This window comes from Nipponia nippon, unplaced genomic scaffold (genome assembly GCF_047370975.1).
Source record: "Nipponia nippon isolate SJK-2023a ecotype South Korea unplaced genomic scaffold, ASM4737097v1 scaffold_4, whole genome shotgun sequence".
Classification (NCBI taxonomy): Eukaryota; Metazoa; Chordata; class Aves; order Pelecaniformes; family Threskiornithidae; genus Nipponia; species Nipponia nippon.
Window position 1 is genome coordinate 53765989 of NW_028262358.1, and position 19155 is coordinate 53785143.

The following is a 19155-nucleotide window of genomic DNA, read 5'->3' on the forward strand; positions in this document are numbered from 1 at the left end:
ACAGTCAGTGATAATGAGCACTTTTCTCTTAGGATTCTTTTTAAATGTTGTGATTTCTGTGTCCTGGCATAATTGCTGTATTTCAAAGTAACCCAAATCCATTTCACAGTTCGTATTAACTGGGTGTTTCTGTTTATACAAGGATATCAACAGATTGCCCAGGCCACCAACAGAGTTTAGAAACAACATACATCATAAACACCAACACTTCCTGTATTTACTACTTGGTATTTATTTTATGTACCCCTATTAACAGCAATATTTATCTGGAGTGCTTACTATAGGTAAGCATTTTGGAGAAAACAACATTTAATCTTTGAATCTTTTTCTGATTGTGAACCAGTCTTAAAGCCATTTGAAAAGTGAGCTTCACCATTTAAAGCTGCCAGCACCAGTTGCCAGGCACACAATTCATATAATAGCAATGTTGGTGTGTAACCAAAAAGGCATCTTCTCACCATGTGATTTTTAAGAAAGCTGCAGTGAGCCAGGTGGAAAATTCCTGCAACAAATTTTCACCATTTCAGGTATCCTTTTTTAAGTAAGACAACAGTGCCATCTGGAGTTAGTTTATATTAAAGCTAATTTATCATGGCAAAAGCATATTTCAGCTTTGTATTAGCATTTACTAAAATCATTTAAACTAGTCTCCCTTTAAATGAAGACCCATATTATTATACTATCAATATTCACCGATGTTATAAATATTTATTAAGAACATTTTTTAAGAAATTTCGTTCTCCGGCATACAGATGCTATGATAGTTTTGTATTTTGTATTTGTTGATGTTTGTTATTCTTTTCTTTCTTCAAAATCCTTAATACTACAGTTTGGCAGTACTTGTAAAAAGAACTGTGTTTGCAAAAGTTATTTCATTACTAGTGTTTAGTCATATGTATTATATATGAAATCTCATTAAATGTTTTATTAAAGAGCACATTGCACAAACAAAACATTAAAAAGGCATTAACCGGGAAAACCCAAGTACACAGGAATTAGAAAGTACCAGATAGTTTATTATTCATACAGTCTTCATTCTTTCCTCTCCTTTTTTTTTTTTTTCTTTTTTTCCTTCCATTGGGAACTATTAAGGGGGCAAGACTTCAATGGAAAAACAGTAAAAAAAAAGTAAGGTCTGGATCATAATTCTTGTATAAAAGAGAAAAATTAGCAGGCAATCTTGCAACTCCTAATACCATTTTAAGTTGCTTGACTGTGCAAACGAAATTATTTTAAGATTCGTTTTGTATATATGATTTTCAGCTATTGCCTTTTTGGGTTCTTTGGTTGTACTTTTCTTGTAGTAAGATCAGAAGTTTTATTGTGCAACTGTCACAACCCAGAGTTGAATCATCAGTGTGTGCTGAATGCTGACTGCAGCATGTATTTTATATATTGCCTTAAATTAACTCAAGAGTATTGGCCATTGATGAGAGAAGGCTGTCTATCCAACTGGGAGAGCAGGGGGAGATAGGGCACCCAACCCATGTAGTAGAGGTAGGTTTGAAAAGGCAGGAAAGGCAATATCCTTTGGAATATTCCTTTTTTCTCCAGAGCTGGAAAAGTTTCTCCCACAGGTTTTCTCTTCCCGCAGGAGAACTTGCTGGCTCATGCCAAGGGCAGGGTTTCATGAGATGTTTAACAGTATGTTCCGTTCTCCCTCTCTTTATCCCTTTCCTCCTTTGCCTGTCTGTAGTGATTAATCACTTGCATGGTGTTCAGTGAAAAAATAGGTCACTGAGGATACATGATGGTGCTAGAGTTTAAAGACCTGTAGACCTCTAAGCCATGCTCTAACCCCACCCTACTACTGCAACCATATTGGTGATTCGCTTCTGTCCTGGTGTATTTTTACTGCAACTTTAACGTCTGGAGGAGCCCAACTTTGGAAAGATTTTTGACGTTGCTATCTATCAAGAATCCTTCTGAGAGTCTGGTCAGAGACAGGAAAAGCAACATCTGAACTTCTCGGTCCTTTCCTAACCAAATCTGAAAGTCTCTCATGGGGCAAGTAACAGTCATTTCTGCCAACTACTGGGTAATCCCACTAAATGCTCAGAGCCTATTTCAGATAGCGGGAGCATGATAACTTCTCAAAGAAAACTTGAAAAAAACTTCTCTGTATTTTACCTATGAATAAGATATACATTCTCTGTAATTTGAATTTCATAAATCAGGAGTAGCTGTCTATCTTGCCTAAAAAAGAGAATTGTTGTATCTCAATCTGAAGTTATGAGTTTCAGATGGGAATCATCTGGTGTAATTATTTAGCTTGTCATAGTCAGGACATCAGACCGGATGATCACTATGGTCCCTTTAGTCCCTTAGACTAAATGAATCTCTGAGTAAATAATTGGAAAGTGGTAGAGAAGCTAATTTTAAGAGTTGCTATCAGTTTTTTCTCATCACTCTCAATTGGTGTGATGCCCAAGCTTTTCTTGGTGCCATACATATACAGTAACTTCCACTGAAAGTTTGTGATGATTGATGCATAAGCTGTGAGCTGGAATGGCCTTTTACTTTCTGTATCATCTCCCTGCCTTTCTTTTTATCACATCCCATACAAAGCATTTGCCTTGCTTTGGCCTTGGAAAAGCCCCGAGGAACTACTCACATTGCTTTTAGAGTCAGAGTGGGCTGCATGCTATAGTGCCAAACTGCAGCCAGTGCCCCCTCCAGGAATATCTGGAGGATGAGCCCAAAACCAGGAGGACTGCCTGCTCTGCTGAGGGAGGGAAGGGGGCTGGGGGAACCTGGACAGTTAGCTAAGAGCACTCAACTGTATCCTGCCCTAAGCCTTCATATCTGGAGTTAAAGTAGGATACCTCATTTTAGCCCTGTCATTTCATATGCTTGTTTGTTATTTACTAACTTCTCAGTGTGTGCAATAAGTCCAGACCATTAAAATGTTAAAATTCAGAGTTGTAAAATATTAATAGAAGCCAGACAAAGCTTTTGATATCCCATGACATAGAAAGTCTTTGTCTGATATCATTTGATATCATTGATGATCTTAAAGGTCCTTTCCAACCTAAACAATTCTATGATTCTATGATTTAGCTAATGACACTGAATGTCTCTTGAGTGTTTGTATAAACAATAAATAATTTATCTTTAAAAATTAATAATTCACTGAATAATGCATCTACACCAGCCTGATTTATGGTGCTAATATGTTATGATAATGTGAAATTAAATGGAAAGCCATTTAGGTAATGATATTATAACTTCAAATAATGTCAGCACTATTTATTTTATATTTGCATTTCCTCTGGAGTTGTTTTAGTATCTTCAATATTTGTGGAGACCACTTTAATTTTTGCTTTCATTCTTTAATGTATGCTGTGGTAGCACTGAATCAATTTAAGCTTAGCACTTTGATACCGTCATACATTATTTAAGTAGCATGAGGAGATAAGAATAATACAATTTATACATAAACACATGTATAATGTATGATGTAATACACATAATATCATATAATATATATGTGTATGTGTAGTTATATGTGTATTATAAATGTTTCTATATATTTCATATTTACAATTTTATATATCCATATAACCTCAGCCATGACATTGCAGATCTGATCCAAAGCTCATTAAAGCCAGTGGAATATCTTCAGTGGACTTTGGATCAAATCATGCAGCACAGTGATTTGTCCTCAGTGGAAAGAAATTAGAAAAGCATAGCATTAAGTGAAAGGTACCTTGTTATTATTGTCAGATTGTAAAACAGTCACTGATTTCCTCTTTTTTTCTAAGAGAAATGCCATTTTATTGTATTGACTAAATCTAGGTTTTCAGCATTTGTTTTAATGTTTCAAGCAGTATGAAGATGGAAGGAAACGGAGATTTCGGACTCAGATCTTTAATCTTTCTCATAGTGTTGTCGGTCCATTCCAGGTTGTTTCAATTGACATGTTCCTTATGCTATTAAAGCTATATGCCATTACAGGCTTTATTTATTTATGTAATTATTTATGTATGTATGTATTTATTTATTTATTTATTTATTTATTTATTTATTTATTTTAACAAGAATATGACATGCAAAAAGTCTTGTTAACAGCTCCGACCAGCTAAGACAGTGCAGAATAAGTGTTCCAAATGTCAATTTTCAGTATCTTTAATTCAAATGTATAGCATACATATAGCATACACATGTACTGATAAAATAATTAATCTAAAATGTTCTCAGATAGTTCTGAGAATAATAATTTTGAATTTCTTAAATATGCATCAAATCTCAAATATGTTTCTTTGCCTTAACTTCCTTGCATTTTTGGTGGGGCGTATCTTCCCTTCTGCTCTTCACACTTTCAGGCTTACAAGGATATGAGACAGTGAGAACATTGACTTTACCTACTTTGAGGTCTCACCTGCCTGGGGCATAACACTGACAGAGATTGTATGAGACTATATAAGAGAAGTAAGAGTCAGACTGTGATTCTGTATATTGCAATCTTTGTACTGACCCATACAGAAGGCAACAATGCAGTGACTGATGTGCAGGGACCATGGCAAACTCACAGTTAAGCCCTGGGTAAATTGCCATTTAGGACAGATAAGGCTGTCACAGTATGTCCACCTTGTAAGTCTGTTTCTAAAAGTTGTTTTGTCCCCAAATTCTTTCTTGATCTAACAATAAATGTTAGTGTAGTACTTGAAAGTGTCAACTAATTAACTGACTTTTCTTTGTCTTTCTGTATGGCTGTTTTGTGCTGTTATTCCACCCTGGATATTATATGGGGAAATATATTTATGGATGACAATGGTATCCTCTAATTCATCATGCATCATAACTGCATCTGAATAGTATATGGAGAAAAGCACGAGGAGCACAGCTTTCCCTTAATGCCTAATTATTTTGATGGACAAAAGTCTGCAAGTATTCCTAAAACAACCAGAAAATCAAAAGATAAAGCATCTGAGAAGACAGAAAAAGAGAAGTCCAATAAAGAAAAAGGATCACTTTTATCTCTTGCATCTCGACCTGAATCTCAGGTGAGAACAAAGCCAAAAACTGGATTTGCTGAATGTGCCATCATTTTATTTCATGTAAAGATATTTTCAGGTCTGCAGATCAGTATTACTAGCACTTCTAGTGTATCCCTTGTATTCTCTATGCCCTGCTTTGTCACCTTTTCAGCTTTACACCTGAGAGAGATTGAATGACATATGTAAAAGACATGCATTCTGCATTTAGAGATGTAACGTGCTCATTTCTTTGTTTATGTATAAAGCAACTACTGGTTGTTCTTTTTGTTGGTCTAGTTTCTGTCGCTGCTGAAGGTTTATTAAATTCCATGAATCTGCCATATTCATGTCCCATTAGTCCCTCATTGTAGTGGTTTTCATGCGTTCCCAGGAAGATGAAATAGGTCTTTCCCCTGTAGTCAGTTCCTGTCTCGTACATCACAATTGTCATTAGTTTGCGGTCGTACAATGGCAGAAAAATTGGTACCTACTTGCCTGCTTGCAAATTCTTCTCATCTGTGGTGCGATAATCTGTGTTCTGTGGTTGACCAAAAGGCTACTGCCAGCCTGTATGCCTTAAAAGGAATAACTGACTTTATGGATTGCAAACAGATTAATGGAAGGCAAAGAAGAAACTGACAGCTCCTTGTTTAATGGTATTGCTTTTGCTGGGAATTTTGCTGCCTCATGGCAGGTAGTTCAAGGGGAGGGCACCTCCATAGAGTTTTTCATGAAGAAATCTCTACTGAATTGTTTTGATGACTAAACCTGCTGCACAGGATATGATTCATATCCACACCTAATTATACAGAGTTCCGAAATAGTGCCTTAACCCTTCTTTCAGAGAAGTCTGAGTGGCTGCAGTTGAGATTGTTGGCCACAGAAATGCAATGCGGCTTCAGGCTGTGTCAGATTTCTGCCTTCAGCGCCAATGATGGGGTATGCTGCGGGTGCTGGGATGATGGTTCTTGGGAGTTCTTCAGTCTGCCACTGAAACAAATGCAAGTTTTGAGACAGGACTGCTTGCAAAGAAAGAAGATGCCCACCTTTAGTTTCAAATAAAAGCTGAACTCATACCTACTTCTAAATCTTGGGCTTAAAGCTTTTGCAGATGGTACGGTTTCCAGAAATATATGCAGCACAATATCTCATTCATCGGTCAGACAACAGAATAGTCTCCTACATTTCAGGCACTACTTGTACCCTATGGTTCTGGAGAAACCATGCGTTAAGGTGGTTTAGAGAGTTTGGGAAGTGATTGGAAAGAACCTGATACCTCATAAGACAGAGCAAGATGTATTTCTACAAAAAAAGCCTAGTTAAATATAATAAGATTTCTAGTAAAAAAGCTTGTGGAAGGAAGGAAAGGAAAGGAGGGAAGGAAAGGAAAAAAGCTTGGCAGGGAGATAAGACAATTGTATGAAAAATCGCTACAAAATACTCTTGTTCAGACAGACTGTTCAGAAGAACTGGGTGTGTAGAGAATACTGTATGGGAGTGGGGGGAAGCATGTAAACAAAATACCTCAAAGAGCTTCTAGACATTGCAAAGTGATTTTCCTTTCCTTTGGTGGCCACTGTTTGTGTAGTAATGCAGGTCAAAGTCTATTGATGTATAATGTATATCAGTGGGGAAAATTACCAGGATACAGAAACATAACTTCATCCTAAATAATGGTAGTAGATGTATACCAATTAATACATTATGTTTATGATACTTCACTTTCAGCAAGCTGTTTCAAACAAACCGTACTGGACTTTACGTCTAGTTAGTGAACAGAGAGAGGCAGACATTCTGGAGTTGAAGAAAGACACCCAGCGAGCAGATGAGATCAAAGCCATGAAACAAGCATGGGAGTCTGCAGAGCCAGGAAGAGCTATCAAGGTAATATCAGAGCGCAATCTTTGCAGTAATGTTTCTTCACAATCTCCAGGAGCTGCTGTGGTGGTAGAGCAGTTGCCACAACAGAGACCTGACTTGCTATGGCTGTCCTCTTCACCGCTCCATGGGAGACAGTAAATTTTACACAGCTGAAAGAATCAAGTGATTATGTGCATGAATTCTGGGCAGATCATCTACTTTAGACTTCTGTAGATCACTGAGTCTTTAGATTCTACTTTACAAAACAGAGAAAAGTTTCTCCTTAGAAAGCCCACTACCTCTACACAATTGCAAAGCTGCTACTTATGACAAGTTTAATGTTTAGCATGAACAGATTCTAGTGAGAAATACACTGTTATAAACATGCCAGAAAGATTTCTCTTGAAGAACTGGCACCTGGCCATATCATCACTCAAATTGTCCCCTGCAGCCAGGATTCCCAAATTCATTCTGAGTTGCAGGTTACCCATGAGCCTGTACATGCTGTTCTGTATGAATTCACTGTTTTGGAGAAGCAATACTAATTCAGATGTCAGCTGCAGCTGGGCTCTTTTGACATGATGTAAGCTTAAGATGGAAAAATAATACAAGTTCTTCCTAGCAAAGCAAAAAGTTACGCTGCTGATTCACAATTGGAAGCATCATTAACAAAAAAAAAGGAAAATAAAAGAACAAAATGCAGTCTTTAAACTTACCTGACAGTCATCCCCTGTCACCACCACCACTATTGACCAGTGAGAGATACTTGGCCAGAAACCACAGCTCAGAAGCATTTTGCCTTTTTTATATTACCTTTCATAAATGAACCTCAGACATGGGTCTTCCCAGTTACACTTTCAGATTTTCTCAGTTCTATTCAGTGTATCCAAAGCTCAATTTTTTTTCTGACACTACTTTATTAAATTCTGATCTAAGGAGAGATGCATTACTCTGCAGCTTTGATTGGCTATGCTGAGACTGAAAATGCAAGTACAGCCTCCCAAAGATTAGCTGGAAATTAATCCCCTTTGATGTGTAAAGAGTCTCTTCAGAATGCTGGTTCTATCACCAGTTGCCTTTTTTGATCAGAAAATCAACTGAATTACAGCTAAAGGGTTACATTTTAAAAGCCCCTTTGGTCTGTGACATTTTTCTAAAACAACTATCGTTAAGAAAATTGCAGTGACTGCATGTAATACACTATAAAGAAGAAGGTCAAAATTGGGGGTCTGCTATCCAGACTAAGTTCCTTCCCTTCTCCTTTCTTCCTGCTCATGCAGCCCCAACGTTTGCCTGTTCAGGGGTCACATGCCCTCTGACTCTGGGAATTAGGTGCCTGACTCCAGGCTGACTTTTGGCTTCTCCATCCATTCTGACAATGTGAGCCCTTATGAGAAAGCCCAGTGAGCCAAAGTCACCTTCTGAAAAGACAGGCAGAAGTGGTGATGCTTGGTTTTGGCATCAAAGGTAATTGAGTCTGAAAGGGTTTGCACCCATTTCTCAGGAGGAAGTCTAAATCACCAGGTTCTAGGAGCTCCTAGGAGGAAGTGATATTTCCCTAAGGAGGTACACTAGCTGAATGTATTCTCACCATACATTCAGCTATGAGGGAACCTTGCTTTTCAGGGTTTTTTTTGTTTGTTTTTTTGGGTTTTTTTCGTTTTTTTTTTTTTTTAAATCCAAAGATTATTTTAAACTGCTCAGAGATTGGTGATTTTCCAGTATTTCATTGTATGATGATTTTTAGTGTAAGTATTCAGTGTCTCAGCACTGATTCAATGGGAACCCTAGCATCTTTTGTGATTCTAGCCCCAGCGGAGTTGCATACTGCACCCTGGTGTTAGGTTTGTTATTGACAGTATCGTTTTCTCATTTGGAATATGTACTAAATATAGCCAGGATGCTTTGAGTGGAGTGAAACCATTCAAAGTGTACTGTCTACTTTTCATTTTACTGAACTACCATCTCACAAAGGTTTACTTAGGGATTCGTATTCATATGCTCAAGACATGCTTGATATAGAAATTAAAGATGAACTTTAAGTACTAATGCTAATTTATTTCTCCTCTATACAACACATAAGACTAAACAAATGAAGATTCCAAAATATTATTAGAAAAATTGGATGTTTAATGTTGATAGGTTATTTTTTCAGAAAAAAAATCTATTGGAGAGATGGCTTGAATATGACTCTGACATAAAAAGTGATCTTCTTATGTTTATCCTTTTTTCTACCCAGTGACTCACTAATGGTATTCCTGTTGTTAGAGGTGATGTTTTCATCGATCAAACCAGTGAAATATACTCACCAGTAATACGAAGTAGCATCATATCTCACATGCACTGGATTTGAAGACTTACTGTCTTATTGACCACTTATAGATTCCCACTTTTGAAAATTCTTTGGGATTTAAAGTATGTGGTAGAAGTTTTCTTATCTAGATTAAAACTTTGATCTCTAGGCTTTTCAGGAACGCATACGGTTTATTAATAAATACGCTGTGAGAGATTCAGAGGAGCCCACAGCTGTGACTGAGACTGCCAGTTTAACATCTAGTTCAGGAGAAACAGGTAATGGTATAACAGAAAGTTTGATTGATCATGTTCAGCTCCTTAGAAAAGACTTTTACATTAAATACCAGTAGTAAATGGATAGAAGAGCCCCAATAAAGGTGTCCAAATGCACAATGGCATGCTTAGTTTCTATCTTCTCTATCCCTTCTTTGCATTGCTCTATTTTCGGACACAGATACAGCCTCATGGCTCTTGGAGGCTGCCGAGTTACCCTTAAGCAAACTTTAGGCAGTCCTTCTGCACTAGAATTCTAACCCTAAATTAACCTGAAATTTTTGGAAGTTCAGTGGAAAATACCTACTCCCTCAATTCCAAGTTGAGTACCAGAGGTCGTTAGTGTAGAAATATTAAAAAAATTTTTAGCAGCTGAAATATTATGTCAGTAAGGCGCTAATACATCTAATGTGCATTTTCTTTATTTTAACGTACATGGAAACTGTTCATGGACAGTGCTCTGGCAGTGAGGTGTCAAAAAGTGCATACTGAGTAGCATCAGCTTCCTGGCAGCTTCCATAAGTGTTGTCTAATTATATTTAGTGGTTACAACTTCTGTGGATCCTTGATTTGTATTCCCTGGCAATTAGTGGACTCTAATGAAAATTGGAACTCAGTGCAAGGCTGCAAGGCTGCAAGGCTGTTTGTTGTTTCTTTTCTTCTGAGAATAATGCTGAGATCAGGCCATTACAAAAAGGAAAGTGTAATATCCAGTCTGATTGTGACAATATCTGGTCATGGCTCATGTGTATGGAACTAGAACCTGTGACCAGTACATTAGAGGAGTGTTTTGCCAGTCATGTCAGTCAGTAATCCTCCTGTGAATGTTTCAGAACTTGAAGCAGAAGCAGTCCTCACCTTATACTTTAGACAAACACATCATTAGTTACCTCTTGCATTCCAAAGGAACTTGAAAAAATATTATTTCCTCTAAGTTATTGGATAAGGACTTCAAAATTAATGGTTGTCTACCAAGAGCTTTGTCCTAAACTAAGCATGTGGAGTCTAATACAGTCTCATGAGGTAAAGAGGTGACACCCCAGTGACTTTAAGTTGTTATGCTTTGGTTCCATAGAGTGCAGCAATAGGCAATAATGTGCTTGAATATTTCTGTAATATTCAGTATCTTAATGAGAGTTTTTATGTTCTGGAGAATACTGTTCTGATGGGCAGTGTCTAAGGCACTCCCAAAGTCCATGTCACCCTTCTAGACCAACAAAGAAGGCTGGTATATTTGGCTATGTATAGACAGTAAATATATAGACAGTAAATTTTTTTTAATACTCAGAAGCTTCTTTCCTATTTTTGGTGAAAAGATTCCAGTAATATTTTTTAAATGTTTCAATTGATTACTACTAGAAGTAGGGTAATAAGAGAGTTTTTATGGGAACAAACTACTGCAGTCATCGTTAAATCTCATCAAATTTCACAGGCATTTTCAGCACATTCAGACAAACTGAAAGAAGGAAGCATTGGGATAGTCACAACACAGCTCAGCACAGTGGCGTGCTTAATATCAGAAGTGTCATTGTATTGTGAGAATGCTACATTAAAGCATAACATGGTTACTATCCATGTGGTTAAAAAAATTCTAAGACTTCAGAATGACAATTTTAAGTTGTCATGGGACCTTTTTTCTTTAGACTGGTATTTCCCAAACTATATCTCTGCCTAAAAGGGAATAAATTTTTTTAAACTACAGCCAGGACTGAACAATCAGATTTTTATTGATTTTTTTTTTAAATAAAAGAGCGTGATTCCGTGCTGATTAGAAGTTGTTCTTATATTCTGTAAACATTTTAAATTGAATGTTCTTGCTTAGATTTACAAACTTTCTTGAGTACTGTGGATTTAGCTAAAATACATATATTAATTTCACTCTAGCATATGTGGTTTTTTTGCAGCATGTTTGTTTCTATCATGAGTGTTGGAAATAAAAAGGCGGAAATATTATATCCTCTCCAACCCGTATTCTTATTTAGCAATGTATTTTGCTGAGCCAAAAGAAGAAAAAACTATATAAGTATTTAGGTGGAGCATCCTAGCATAGCTGAATAATCAGTTTAATCTGTTCTGTTGTAGATTCTCTTACCACAGGAAAGAAAGCATCACAAGCAGCTGTTGACTCAAGCTTACAAACGCAGCAAAAAAAATGGGAGCCTATAGACCTTAGTCCTTACATGAGGTAAACTGCAGCAAGAACAGTTAAGTCCCAGTGAAACACCAAAATGAAAGGCTAGCTAAGGATTTTCATATATAGAAATTAGTAAATACAATGTATTTTTATGCACTTGTATCTTATCTGTAATTGGATGCAGTATTATAGATGTGAATTTAGACTTTATCGTTCACGTCATTGAAGTAAGCTACAATTCTGTCACACACTTGTTAAAGTTGCTGTGAAAATCCTGGCCCATGTTTTAGCTCTCCTTTATGTTGTGTACACAGAATCACTGAGTGGTGAATGCAGAAGTGTATACGGCATCAAGATACAGTTTTCAGCTTTGTTTTTCCTGGCATGGATGTATTTTAAAATCTGCACTTGCCTACATCCATTTATAATTTACATTCTTTCCTTAACATAATACATGTCAAAGGAGCTGAATCACTGTGCTGCATATAATGAGAATGTGACATAAAAATTTGAAGAACATGCATGTGCAGGCAAATATGTTTATTTCAGTGGCTATCTTGAAAGAAGCGCATATGAATATTGTCAAGATGTGATGCTAGATTCAAATAATATATTTAACAAATGCAGTTCAGTTAATAATAATAGTTAATAGCTGAAATAATTATATTAATTATATTCTTTATTCAAAAGAACTATATTCTTTATTACATGTGTTGATATGAACCTATCTAGCTAATTTACATGCACCTGCATGTTTGCTGTGCTGCAGCTAGGACCCAGTTCATGCTTAATTGCATTTGTATTCAATGTGGCATTCATGCAGCTCATTGATTTTCAAAAGACCTTAGAACACGCTGAAAAAATCCCCAAATTTAATTTTAAATTGAAAGGGAGACTGGTGTTATATTGAAGTGAATAACATTAAAACAGTAGAAAATATGGCAAAATATCTTCCACAGGCTTGAGTCTTGTAAGCATTTCATTTGTCTTCAACTCCATGGCTTTTACACTAGCCATTTAAGTTATATTATAAAAATATGTTAGCTGCCATTATGCCAACAGCAAAAAAAAAAAATTACGCTTGTCTCAATGCTGAATTATAATATCAAAAACTTCTGGAAATATGATATCTCTTGCAAATTAAAAATAAGTGTCACATGTAGGAGTTTTTCATATGCTCAAAGATGAGCATGATTTTACAAATATTTTTAAAACAGGCACTCAAGTATGAGAAGACCTGGCCTCAGGAACGTGCTTTCTCATCAGTGTTATATATAAGCAGAGGAAAACTGACTCCTTAGCCATACCTAACCATATGATGGTGATATTGCAGTATATAAGCCAAATGTATACATATAGGTGTTAAGCAAAATATACACCACCCAAAGCTGTATTTGAAATGGGAGAAATATCTTTGTATTTCCTTCAGAAAAACAATGTCTGAATCTGCGCTAAGAAATGAGTCTATCACTCAACAGCAAGAGATACGTAAAGTGGAAAAAATCAACCATTTTAAGGAACTTCGAGAGCTGGCTTTGGAACAAAGAGAAAAAGAGCAAAATGCCAGAGCTTTATTGAAGCAAAATATACTTGAAATGTATGAGAATCTGCAGGTAGGTTTTCAAGATTACTTTCCAATAACTATTACTGTGATATCCACCACTAGTATGAATATCTTTATCAACCATTCTCAAGACTTCTGTATTCAGTACCAATAATTAGAAACTGAACAAGCTTGAAATTTCACTTGGGCAAAAATCAAAACTAAAGGTGCTAGGGAAAAAAATTAGTACTACACAACATCCTTAATATGATATTCTTAGTACTTTCTTGAGACAGCTCTTTGCAAAACTACTATTTTAAGAATATCACCATAAAAGGATAGTTGTAAGTGAGAATAAATTGACCATTTGACATACATGACCAGATGCATATTAGAAAAAGCATCTCTGGTTTGGCTGGTTATTTTGTTACAGAATTGTATAGGGCTTTTTGGAAAGTAATAAAGAACAACATAATTGATATAGGAGGACGAGTTGCACCTAATGTGTCTTACAGCAAAGTTAGAGAACACAGTTTTCCTGGAATATGCATGATGGCAGCAAACAAAAAATTGGAATGATTAATCCTTAAAAGACCATGTCTATAGATAATAAATTTGGTAGCATTAGTGTAGAATCCATTGTTAGGATTAACTCAGCCAATGCATCGCACATGAAATTGGTACAAATATCTTAAAAAAAATTGGCTTAACCCTTGAGTGTCAAGAGGAACAAAATGTTTTGTTATGCAGTGGTGATACAATAACCACTAGCAGTCAGCTGGTGACTATTCAGAGCTCTTAAAACTGGATAAGAGACAGTAAAGATAATTTTACATCAAACCAACCTATTTACAGAAATCACTTGAAAACATCTCCTTAACAAGTTCCCAGACAGCCTGATTTATATTATTTAACTACAAGTCTGCAAGGAGCCATAGCTCTCTACCAGTGACTGATTGATCCTAATAAACATGCATGTCCAGGTTTTCAGATGTTGCTATGATTTTGGATCATATATGATATATATTATTATATGTAATATATCATATAGTAGAAGGGCAAATTTTTATTAAGAGCAGTTCCTTGGCTCTTTCTAGAAAGTATGTCCATTAAAGATGTTTCACAGTATGAATTTAAAATGAGAGTTACTTCTGACTATGCATACCGTGCTGATTAGCACTTTTATAGTTTTCTCATCTGTAGACCACAGAGAACTATATAAAGGTATCCAGGTATCTCCATTTTCCAGGATGGAAATGTAAAGGAAAAAGTTTTCAGAAGTGTCCAAATGCCACTTGCCCTAAGTCTTGTTGAAGGTCAATATGATTTAGACTCCTTTAGTCTCTTAAAAGACTAGAACTCCTAAACCATTTCGGCATTTCTAAAAACTAGGTTTTGAGGAACTTGTTTAAGACAACAAAGTAAGCCAGTAACTGAAGAGGAACTAGGCCCAGCTGGGTAACTAGTCTGTGCCCTATCCTCCTTTCACACAATCAGCTTATTATGCCAGCAATTTAAAAAGGATTTTCATGAACTTTCTCTTCTTCATGATGAAAAGATTAACATATAGCTGTGTCACTGTGACAAATCAATAAAAATACACATAAAAAAAAAAGAGATGCTCTCCCTGTACTTAAAGAGTCACAAAGTGAAACATAACAGGAAGGATTCAGTTGCTTGTGATGAAATCTAGATTCATGTGTTGGGGGGTATTGCTCTTTGTTTTTGGCTAGGCATCCTTAGATGAAGCACGAGGCAGAGTTCACAGCATTCGGGAAGCATACAGAAGTAAGCTGCTAGAGGCTGAGCGCAGAAAACAAGAAGAGCTGGCAGCTCATGAAGCAGTCCTGCAAGCAGAGCAAGAGAGGAGAAGCTCAAATGCACAGAAAAAAAAGCATGGAAAAGGTTTAGGGAAAAAAAAGTAATTGCTAGCACTACTGAATTGTATTTAACAGTTTGGGAAAGAAAGTTTACATGCAAAGATGAGAAAGAATGTTTGTTATTTTCCAGTATTTTTGTCAACTATATCACGTTTTATCTCTTTGCCTGGTGCTAGTGAAAAAATTGATCTAGTATTCTTCTTTTTAACAAAGTGTTTGGTATGTTGCTTCTCATAAAGGTACTCACTACTATTAAAGTTTGCATGTTTTACTGGAATAAAATTTTGCAGCAAAAATTCATATTCCATTCAGGTTCTTCTCCCAAAATCACAGTGTCTTTTGTCCTCTTTCTCCAATCAAAACAGAACCAGTGAAGAATGAACCAGAGTTGAAACAGTGAATGTAACCTAGCAGTTTTGAAGTCATTTAACTTGGCAGAGACATGAGCTCCTTAAGTGGATGACAATTTACAGAGTTTATAATAATTAAATAGTGGCATACCGCACATGTCGTATGCAGGCATTGGAAGGCTTCCCAAAGCCTGGTTCACTAGGCACTCACAAGCTTTCTGTGTACTGTAGTATTTTTCCCATTCATCATTCTTTTATGTGTTTCTGAATCTCCCAGTAACTCTCTGTAGTGGCAAACTCATGGCACAACCTTCCAAGGCTTGTTGAACACTCCTTAAAGCGCTATAACTTGCTTTGTTTATCTTTCCTAAGCTATGTGTAGCTCACAGTGGCTTTGCTCAAAGTGATTACAATAGACCTTCGGTTCCTAGACATTTGACTGGAATTTAAAAATGTTTCTTAGACGTAGAACCAATGCATGAATGAAGTGGCAATCACAGGCTTTCTACATAAAGGGTAAAAAATTTCCTCTAAGCTCTTGCTTCCATTAGCATAGAATTCCTATGGGTTTTGGTATTGTCATCAAACATAAAAAAATATATGCATTCATACTCACTAGATAGCACTCTGTAGTCAGAGACAATGGTCAAAACTCTTACAATGTTGAAAACTCTCTCTAGACCAGGCAGAGCTGTTTTAAATGGCTTAAAGAACTTTCTGTGTATGTAGTCTCAAGCAGAAGCTTGGGAAGTTGGACTGCCTACATAGTGTATACATACAATATGTCCAGGATGTCCAAAAGCATTTCATTTTCTAGGCAACATGAGAAACCACGAAACTCACCTATTTAACGCGAAGCACAAGAAATTTTATCCTTTGCATTCTGGCTGCTGGTACTGGCTAGCCATTGCATTTGAAACTGGCCTTTCTTCTGCATCTTAATGACATACCAGATGTTCCAGTTTCTGCTGGCTTTGCTGACCTCTGTTTTATCAGTACCTCGCTGCCTGCCTTGAACTTGACTCACTCCTCTATCAGTTCTGTGATGTCTGTTCTTTGTACATCATCACACCTACACACCTGCTGTGATGCCTCTGCCTCCGTTCGGCCTCCTTCCTCCCATACAACATAAACTACACTAACTGGCTTGAGTTTTTTGCTTGAAAAGGAGGAATTGAAACCAGAGTCCTAAAACTTCACTGGTGATTTTTATTTCAAAGAGCAGGAGCTAAGTTTTGCTTTGACCCATACAGGCTGCAAATATAAAGCATGTCAGTCTTGTGCTATAATTGCTCTGACTTTGTCCTCTCTGTTTTGGAATATGGGCTATACTGCTTCGTAATATTCCATCTTGTTTCCATGGCAATAGCACGTGTTGGTTGTCGTCTTATATGAATCTCTAATGAGCTTCTGTAGAGGAAGATCAAGCTGAAGTTCTGTTCTTGATGTCAGTGCAAGCGCTATAATGACATTCTGTTGTAAAAATCAATCCAATTCCAAAAGCCAGTATAATCGACATCTAAATGTCAAAAATTCAGCTAATAACCTGCATGATCACAACCCATCCCCGCATGTAATCAGCTATAAACTGACTTAAACTCAGACACGGTGTACTCAGATCTACATTATCAAATCTAGTTCTGCTGTTATACACAATTCTACGTTTCATAATTTCCTCATTTTAAAGAGTAATGTGGCATCATCAAAATCTGCTGTGTGGTTTGTGAATGTCTCTGTTGGCTCATTTATCATTTCAACAACACAGATATGATGAGGGAGTGCATTACTGTCACACTGTTTAATTGCACGTACTTTGGAGTATGTAATGTTTTAAGAGAAGCACAGTAGCAGTTTTATTTAAATCCCTGTGCATGTTCCAGAAGAACAAAATAACCACTTACCTGGTAATGGAGCCCAGGAGAGAAAAGGCCTTGTTTGGATTGTGCCAAAGAATTTACATACATTGGACCTGGAAAGAGATGACTGATGAAATTTCATATGGATCAGTTTTACATCAACACAACAGCTTTTTATGTGGTGCACTATATTACAGGCTAAGTTAGTGGGGAAAGATGTACAAAAACTAAACCAAAATGTAACTGTATTTCAAAACAGCCATTTGCAGTAATTTAAGGAGCCATCATGTTTAGCACTTTCCTGTGAGAAAAACAAACAAGTAGAACTCTACGTTGTGTTTTAATTGCTAGGATTGTTGCCTCCGGTTTGCAGACCAAGTTGCCCAATAGTCAAATTGTGAGTTCACATGGATAAAGCACTTGTATTCTTTTGCCCTTTAGGAGTAAGAGAGCTTTTAAGCACCATAATTTAATGAAATTTAACCAGCCTTTATATCAAAGGAATGTGCTGGCTGTGTTCAGTGCAAGAAATTGCTCAAATTCTGTTTTTACAGATTGTACGTTTCAGAAATATGCCATATTGCATCAAGCATTCATATTTTCTTAAGGTTTCCTGTAATAAAAGCTCTGGAATTCAGATAGTCATCATTCCTGCTTATACTCAGCTTAGCCATTCAGGGCCAGATTCAGTAGGGGTGTAAGGACAAGCTTTAAATTATGCAGTTTCTTATTCAGTAAAGAACTTCAGCAAAGGACAGAAACATGGGGTCAAGGCCTTTACAGAACAGAATAGATAGGGAAAGCTTTTCTGAATCAAGACATGATTTCTCGATCTTTTAAGATGACAGTCGTTTTGGAGGTGCAATAGAGGAATGGCTGCATCAAAGCATGCTTTACCAGGTGTCTGGTGGCTTCAAGTCCCAGAAGAGAGGGTTTGGATTTGGGAGAGCGGGAGCAGGGGTTGACCAGTTGCCTTCTAACATTTCTTACAGAAAATCATCCCTGAGAAAGTTTGCACAGTTTGTCACTTACACAGCCTGTAATTTTTGTTCGTGGAAGGATGCTGTGTGTGAAGAACAGCAGAGATAACTATGTTGATCTCTAAGTGTTGCAGTTTAGTTGTCTTGTGACTTGGAGAGTTGCATACTTCTCCCCTGAAAGGCTAGGTCTTACTCCTGAAGAAGAGTATGGTGAGAGCCACCTCTTTTCACAGGTGAAGAGGGTGGGGTACTCCAACAGTTCAGAAGTCCTGATCTGTCTCCGGCAGAAGATTGTGGGCTTCTTACAGAGCCAGTCTCCAATATTCTGGTAAGATTTTCTTTTCGTGTTTCTGTGATTCTCCCACACCTTAAGTACCTCCAACTCATGAGCCAAATGCAGAGCTAATTCCAATCTCTGTGTTTCACATGCAGTGGGACGGTCTCTTAGCATCTGGTCATTGCTGAGGACTTGCACAAGGAACAGCAGTTTCAGGCGTCAGCACAGTGGCATTTGAGAGACAAACCTGGCTTTCCTCCTCTGGACCAGCTACGCAGTTTGAGAGACCTGATGAGCTCAGAGCTTAGGGCAAGACTGGAAATATTTTACAATTACACTTTGTGATTGGCTGGAATTTTTATTAAAGATTTAGAGATTCTTTAGAGGAGGGGGACATCTTTCAGAGCATCTTTAAGGTTGAGCTGCATTTTTGTAGTGGTAAAACAAAAAAAATTTGTTTGCCATACTGATTCCTGATATTCATTTCTCTTTCATATGAAGTGTAGCCGGTTATACAAAGGAAAATGTCAGTGTTCAGCAGAAGTTTTGAAAAGTTTTGATGGAAACTGCAAATGCCACAGGAGAATGAAAACTTTTTGACATGTTAGACTGCAATGTGAATAATCCCTAAAGAATTCCTTACAGTTTGCTTGCTTTACTTCTACATTTTAGGAAAAAAGGTAGCATTCACAAAGCGATGCAGGTACCTGAGGAGGAAATTAAGTCTT

At 36.9% G+C, this 19155-nt stretch overlaps 1 protein-coding gene across 1 annotated transcript in view; it reads left to right on the forward strand.

The window, feature by feature from the left end:
- The window catches only part of ADGB (androglobin), a 128726-nt gene extending 109940 nt beyond the window's left edge, over positions 1 to 18786 (forward strand). The window contains exons 30-36 of the mRNA XM_087775188.1: positions 4819 to 5006; positions 6708 to 6863; positions 9302 to 9410; positions 11490 to 11592; positions 12971 to 13154; positions 18384 to 18478; positions 18583 to 18786. Coding sequence (XP_087631314.1) covers positions 4819 to 5006; positions 6708 to 6863; positions 9302 to 9410; positions 11490 to 11592; positions 12971 to 13154; positions 18384 to 18478; positions 18583 to 18598 — 851 coding nt within the window. The 3' untranslated portion in view covers positions 18599 to 18786. The remainder of the gene's footprint in view (positions 1 to 4818; positions 5007 to 6707; positions 6864 to 9301; positions 9411 to 11489; positions 11593 to 12970; positions 13155 to 18383; positions 18479 to 18582) is intronic.
- Positions 18787 to 19155: the final 369 nt, after the last annotated feature.